This window comes from Sus scrofa, chromosome 13 (assembly GCF_000003025.6).
Source record: "Sus scrofa isolate TJ Tabasco breed Duroc chromosome 13, Sscrofa11.1, whole genome shotgun sequence".
NCBI lineage: Eukaryota > Metazoa > Chordata > Mammalia > Artiodactyla > Suidae > Sus > Sus scrofa.
Window position 1 is genome coordinate 30929824 of NC_010455.5, and position 7577 is coordinate 30937400.

Consider the following 7577-nt stretch of genomic DNA (forward strand, 5'->3'; position numbering starts at 1 on the left):
ACGTTAAGGTATGTTCCCTCCACACCCACTTTGTCAGAGTGTGTATCACGAGTGGATGTTGGACTTTGTCACACGCTTTTTCTGCATCTATTGAGATGATCATGTGGTTTTTGACTTTTCTTTTGTTAATGTGGTGGTCGATGTTGACCGATTTGCGTTGTGTTGAAGCATCCTTGTGAACCTGGGATGAATCCCACTTCGTCGTGGTGTGTGTGGTCTTTTTCACATAGTGCTGGGTTCGGTCACGCTTCTCTGTCTCCTGAAGCAAGAACCGGGCTAAGGGAACAGGGGGATAAGGAGCCTCTTCCCAGGTGTCCATCTACCGGCTTGAGCTCCTGCTCCCCTCACGGCCTTCTCAGCTGCGCCTGAGGCCATTTGAGTTGGCTTCACGCTCACTGGCTGCCGAGGGTCCCCCAGAGCAGAGTCTTTGCAAGGGAGTCACAGCTGGTGAGAGGCAAAGCGAGGATTCAAACTCACCCTGCCCGACTCCAGAATGCCTGGGGGCAGCTCATTCTGGGTGATCATCACCACTCCTGTTTAGGGAGCTTCGCTTATGGGCCAGCCGGTTCCACGTTCTTTCCCTCGGTTGACTCCTTTATCAGACCTTGTCCTTGAACAGCCTCCTCTCCCCATGGGGGGATGGGGAAGGGAAGCTCAGTCCTAAGGTTTGGGAAATTCAAAGGTGCAGAGGCAGGAAAGCCCAAGGAGCATTTCAGGCTTACCAGCTACTCAGTAAGCGTGGGTATTGCTAATTGCTTTCTACTGTAACCACCTCCTTTTCCTCCTTTGACTTGGGAAAGGCTACAGCTTGACCAAGAGGCCCCTGGGGCAATACCTGGACTGTGAAGCCAGGTTGTTCAGAAGCCCACCTCGCCTTCCTTCTCCAAGGCTCAGTCAGCACCAGTCATCCTGGCTGCCACTTCCCATGTGCCCTGGGCAAGTCCCCGGGGCCTAGAGCCCAGCTGAGTCCAAAGAGCTACTCCAGGCCTCACAGTCACAATGCCATTCCTCTGGAGAACTGTACAAGAATTTGCCTTGGCCCGTTCGCTCTCCCAGCTGTGCTGTCTCTGCCCCGACACTGGCCACCCCAGCCCAGTGTCTTCACCAGAGCAGTGACCAGGAGTCTTTTGGGGTCAAATCAGAAGAGAAGGCCTGAGGCTGTGGGAGCCAAGACGAGGGGGCACCTTGTGTGGCTGGAGGTCAGGGAAGGCTTCCTCGGGTGGAAGGGCAGGGCAAGCCGAGGGATCAGGTGCAGAGCCATTGGGACAGGAGCAGGAGGACACAGAGGCTTGAGTGGCCGGGGTGTCTGTGACAGCAGTGTGTAGGGTTTGAGAGCTGGAAGTGGGGACAAAGGTGAGATTCGAGAATGCAGGCCCCAGTGCCAGGCAGGGGTGTGTGGGCTCAAGGCAGGGGCTGAAATGGCCACGTCAGTGGCCTGAAGGAGCCCCTAGAATTGGTGTGGAGGGTGGACCGTGGTCCCGGGAGAGACAGGAACCCAGGGAAGGTGGAGTCTGGAGTGTGTGGGCACGCGAGAGGGAGACGGTGGTGGTAGGGGCAGGGCAGAGGCGGTGGGGAGGTCAGAGGGAGTGTCCTCAGGAGGAAGAAGTGGGCGCAGGTGGGGTCTCCCCAGGCTTTCAGCTCAGGGCTCCTGGGTTGGCGCCCAGCCCACAGCCGCCAGACAGCAGAGTGTGGACAGCCGGGGGTGTTCATGGGAGTCCTGAACTCAGAGACACAGACCAGGGATGTGTGTCCACGATAACGGGTATCTTGAGAAGGGATGTCCCCAGGAAGGTGTCTTAGGACTGGGAGGAGAAGCAGCCCCCCCTGCACCTGTGTGAGCTCTGTGTGTTAAGAGGAGGGTCCTTGGGCAGACAGAACAGGAGTCACACGGGAGGCAGGAGGTGACTCAGTGGGCCGGCATCGGGGGAGGATACTGCAGGGGGCGGTTTCAGGAGGACAGAGCATCCCCAGTGCCTGTGGAGACAGACAATGCCTGACAGAATCTTCTGGACTCATGATGGTGGCCAGGCTGCTGTGGCCCTGAGTGTGAGACAGAGCAAGAGGTCTCACTGTTTGAGATGCTCCTTCCTAAGGCGGGGTGAGGGAGAAAAGGTCAATGGGCCCCGTCTCAGGAAAGCTGGGGATGTGAGCGTTTTCAGATGAGGAAGGTAGAAGAGAATCTAGGAGAGGGGACACATGGAGCGGAGCCCCTGACTTGCTGAGGACTGGGTCAGGAAACAGGAAGATGTGGGGCTAACGGCCGAGGCTCGGGCGGGGCGAGCAAGCAAGATGCCAGATGCGGTAGGGTCCTCTTATCTGCGCATCAGACATTACTGAGTGTCTACTGAGTACCAAGCATTGTAGGGAGCTGGAGACTGAGTGCTGACTACACTCCTGGACCCTGATTCCTGAAGATGCCATAGTGGGGAGAAGGCGGGGGAGTGAGACTGTGCCTGTCCCTCCCTCACCCAAGGACTCAACCCGCCTGAGCAACCCTGCCTGTGACACTGCCTGTGGGGCCCAGGAGAGGCCAGGACACTGTCAGGGCGATGGAGAAACCACTTCTTCACCTTGCACAGGCACCCATCCTTCCCCACTGCCCAGCAATCCCCTGAGGCAAGAGCCAGGGCTGAGGCAAGTCCAGCCAGCATCCTGGGAGGCAGCCAGGGATGGGGCCGCTCAGGAAGTCCCAGACCCAGGCTGGGCATAAAGGAGGGTCCCGCAGGCTGGGAGGAGGCTCACCTGGGCACCATGGAGACCCAGAGGGCCAGCCTGTGCCTGGGGCGCTGGTCACTGTGGCTTCTGCTGCTGGCACTCGTGGTGCCCTCGGCCAGCGCCCAGGCCCTCAGCTACAGGGAGGCCGTGCTTCGTGCTGTGGATCGCCTCAACGAGCAGTCCTCGGAAGCTAATCTCTACCGCCTCCTGGAGCTGGACCAGCCGCCCAAGGCCGTGAGTCGGGCAGGGGCTCAGGAGGGGCTGGGGGGCGGGGGCTGTCCCCCACCCGCCTCGGGGCTCCCTGTCCCTCCCCCTGCTCAGGCTGTCCCTCCTGCCAGGAAGGCACTTGTCCCTCTAAGGGGGACCCCCTCTGCCAGGAAACCTTCCCAGAGCTGGGTGCCCTGCCCGGGTGAGAGCTTCCCGCCTTAGCCTCTGGGCTGTGGGCTCAGGGCCCTGCACAGCCTGTGAGGCAGGAGCGGGCTCTGTCCCCTCCCCTGTGCACCCAGCACCAAGCCCAGGGCCAGGCTCCCAGCAGGGGCTGCAGAGGCTGCTGTCTAGGTGGGGGGCGGGGAGGGGGTGACAGATCCGAGGGGGAAGCCTGAGCCCGAGTCCCATCTCCCCACTTTGATCCTTGACCAGGACGAGGACCCGGGCACCCCGAAACCTGTGAGCTTCACGGTGAAGGAGACTGTGTGTCCCAGGCCGACCCGGCAGCCCCCGGAGCTGTGTGACTTCAAGGAGAACGGGGTGAGGCTGGGGGCTGGGGGCGCTGGCGGATGCTTCCCAAGGAGCTGAACAGGAGAGCCTGCTGGGGAAGATGTCCAGGCCCTGGGGTGAGGCTGGGAGCTCATGGATGGAGGAGGGGGGGTCCCAGTTTGACCTTGAGTCTCCCCTTCCAGCGGGTGAAACAGTGTGTGGGGACAGTCACCCTGGATCAGATCAAGGACCCGCTCGACATCACCTGCAATGAGGTGAGTGGCCCCTTATTGGTGTCAAGTTGCTAATGGGTTGGTGTGGGGAACTCCTTGGGAGTGTTACCCGCTGCCCCATCCAGGGCGTGGAAAGGCCCTCCTACCCCGGCCCTTCCCTCACCTCGGCCCCAGGGCTCCAGGTCTGGCTCTGTCATCCTTAGGGCCGCGGTTCCCTCAATGGGGTCCCCCCTCGTATTTGTCAGAAAGGCACATTTCAGGCCCCACCCCGACCCTCTGAATCACACTCTTGGGTGGAGCCCAGCCTTGTCTCTTCTCCCAAGATCCCAGCGGGTTCTTCCTGTGCTGTCGGCTGAGAGGCAGTGACCGGACTAATGGACTTGCAGGCCCTGCTCCTGGCCAGCTTTGCGGGGCTGGGTTTGGGACCCTGGCAAGGCCCCAGCCATCTCTGGGCCTGAGTCCACTTATGTGTCTGTGGGGGATTCCACCACGTGCTCCAAAGGTCACAGCCAGAGGTGGACTGGGGCCCCAAGCCTCTTACTGTTTCCCCATTCAGGGATTTTTCTAGTCTGGAGGGAGGGTTCTTGTCTTGACCCTTGGCCAGGCCCCACCCAAAACCTGTTTCTCTTGGTCACTGATTCAGGGTGTCAGGAGATTTCCCTGGAGGTGGCCGTTCCTACGAAGACCACGGTTGCGACGGCAGGCTTTCCCTCCCCCAAATTTCCCCGGGCCCCGGTTCCCTCCCCCAAATTTCCCCGGGCCCCGGTTCCCTCCCCCAAATTTCCCCGGGCCCCGGTTCCCTCCCCCAAATTTCCCAGGGCCCCGGTTCCCTCCCCCAAATTTCCCCGGGCCCCGATTCCCTCCCCCAAATTTCCCCGGGCCCCGGTTCCCTCCCCCAAATTTCCCAGGGCCCCGGTTCCCTCCCCCAAATTTCCCAGGGCCCCGGTTCCCTCCGCCAATTTTCCCTGGGCCGTGGTTCCCTCCGCCTCCACCTTTCCGTCCCCCACCATTCGGTCCACCAAGGTTCCCTGGTAGACGGTGAAGGATATGCAGGCAACTCACCCAGAAGTCCTTTCGGTACATTAAAATCCCAGCAAGGAGACCTAAGCATCTGCTTTGCCCAGGCCCGCATCTGTCAAATAAATTCTTGTGAAACCAACTTCCTCCAGCCTTCAATTTCATTGTCTCCTGTCTTCCCACTTCCTGACCCTGAGTCCTTAACTCTGGGAGAACTCGTGTGTGTGTGTGTGTGTGTGTGTGTGTGTGTGTGTGTGGTGCTGTAACCACAGAGATGGGTGAGGCCACTGTTCCTTCTAGGATGGCTTGGAGGGAAGGCAGCAGGGAGATTGAAAAGGGCTCTGGGGCAGCCCTGGGGCCCTTCCCATCACCAAGGTAAAACCCGAGTCTCTGGGGTTGTCATAGTAACAACACCAGCAAAGGGTGCCTGTGCCCCAAGTCGTCCGCTCATGACTGCCTCCTTCTGCCCCTCTTCCTTCCTTCCTTCCTTCCCTTCATCTTCTTTTATTACAATTGTTCTTAGAAAGACATACGCTTGGAGTTCTGGTTGTGGCTCAGCAGAATCAAACCCGTCTCCTATGAGGATGTGGCCTTGCTCAGTGGGTTAAGGATCTGGCATCGCTGTGCCAGTGGCAAAGGCCGGCCGCTATAGCTCCCATTTGACCTCTAGCCTGGGAACTTCCATATGCTACAAGTGCGGCCCTAAGAAGGAACCAAAAAAAAGAAGACATCATGCTCTTTATGAAAAGTTCATAAACAATCCTAGGACAGCTGAAGCCCTTTTGACCACGCGACTCTAAGCCCTACTCACCCCCATCACAAATAACCTCCGTTCATCAACTTGGTGTGTATCTGTTCTGATCTCTTTTTTTGGCCATGCCCACCCGGCGTGGAAGTTCTTGGACCAGGGACTGAACGTGTACCACAGCAGTTACCTGAGCTGCTGCAATGACAACACTGTGGATCCTTCACCTGCTGTGCCACAAGAGAACTCCCTGCTCTGATCTTTCTAGATATTTATATGCATTTATGAACGTGAAGAAATACGGTGTCTTGTTTTATCTTGATTGACGCTTTCCATATGGAATCAAACTGCATGAGTTACTCTGCAATTTGCCCTTTCCCCTCAATATTAAATGTGAAATTTTCCTACGCATAAAAGTTCTAGGTGAAATATTAAATGTATACCAATAAGGTGCACTCATCGGAAGTGTACAGCTTGCTGAGATTTTGCTGTATAAACACAGTTGTGTAACCAGCACTCAGGAACCTCCCTGCCCCTTTTCCGCTTGCAACCCCTTCCACATAACCATGACCCTGACTTTGAACTCCTTAGATTAGCAGTGCTAGATCTTGAAATTTACAGGTGATACAAGTAGAACCTAAATATTCCTTTTGGCCAGTTTCTCCATATAGCATGATATTTGTGAGCATCATGTGTGTTATGGTATGGTTACACATGTTCACCTGAAAATCGTAGGTGGACTTCCCTACGTTGTAGGGCAGTGGAAGCAAAGCCGACGGGTATCCATGAGGATGCAGGTTTGATCCTTGGCCTCCCTCGGTAGGTCAAGAATTCAGTGTTGCCAGTGAGCTGTGGTGTAGGTCAGAGATGCGGCTCAGATCCCGCGTTGCTATGGCTGTGGTGCAGGCCAGTGGCGGTAGCTCCAATTCCACCCCTAGCCTGGTAACTTCCATAGGCTGAGGGTGTGGCCCTAAAAGCAAAAAAGAAAAAAGAAAAAGAAAGAAAGAAAGAAAAGGCAGTACTATTATACTGTACTAATATAGCCCAATATAGTTGTTATTTTATTTATGGTGGATAAGTAAAATTCTTCTTCTTCTTCTTTTTTTGTTTTTGTTCTTAGGGCTGCGCCGCCCACATGTGGAAGTTCCCAGGCAAGGGGTCAGATCAGAGCTACAGCGGCTGGCCTATGTCACAGCCATAGCAACGTGGGATCCGAGGCGATCTGCAGCCTACACCCACAGCTCACGGCAATGCCCGATCCTGGACCCCCTGAGCGAGGCCAGGAATGGAACCTGCATCCTCAGGGAAACTAGCTGGATTTGGCTCCTCTGCGCCCAAACGGGAACTCCTAAAAGTATTCTTTTTAAAGGCGGCACACCTGCCCATGGGGTGGACGGAGCTGTCCCACTCCCGCAGGTCTGCGAGGTTTCCAGTTGCCCAGGTAGGCCCAAGCAAGACGCAGGAAGCATCTTGGTTCCTTCCTCCTCATGGCCTGAGGGAGTGTCCTGCGGGAGGCTCCTGAAAAGTGGGACAGGGTGGGGGACATGGATAATGGCCTGTGCCGGGCCAGGCTTCTCCGGGGGACCATGAAGAGGGGCTGTATAAAGTGGCTGCCTGCTGTCCCCCTTTACCCAGTGGAGACTGGGCCCCTGGCCCGCACCTTGAAGTTCTGTGCGGCGGGAATAGCTCCATGGAGGATAGGAGGGCCTCCTCTGCAGGTGTAAGACATCTTCCGTTTCCCAGGGCGGGAGAGGGAGGGGCAGCTGGGGAAAATCTGGTTTACCTTCTCCGAGTAGGTCAGCAGGTTGGGTGGAGGGCGGGACCGGAAGCCAGGTCACTCAGCCCTGGCCCTGCTCCTTCTCTTGACCACTTTGCTTTGATGCCTGGAAGCCCGGGGCTCTGGGACTGGCCTGAGGACGCGGGGCCACACACGGCTGAGGCTGTGCTTTGTCCGACTGGGGCCTTTTAAGTGCAGAGCGTGGTGGGAAAGGATGTCTGTCAGAACCAGACCGGTAGGGAAGCTGGAGGGGCACTGGGAAAGGCGGAGCCCAGGCTGGGGGCCAGGTGGTGACAACACTCTTGCAGGCCTAGCCTCCGCAGGACCATTGCTCTCTGTGGGTTAGAAGGTGCCATTGGGAGAGTGCCCAGGGCCTAGCCTGATCATCTCAGGG

General features: G+C 57.4%; 1 protein-coding gene across 2 annotated transcripts; it reads left to right on the forward strand.

Moving 5' to 3' along the window:
- Positions 2588-4803, forward strand: NPG4 (protegrin 4). Of its 2 annotated transcripts, NM_213863.1 has the most exon segments (6): positions 2750-2949; positions 3355-3462; positions 3615-3686; positions 4288-4466; positions 4468-4469; positions 4553-4801. In NM_213863.1, coding segments are annotated over 6 exon segments (693 nt in total). In that variant the 5' UTR covers positions 2750-2751; the 3' UTR covers positions 4687-4801.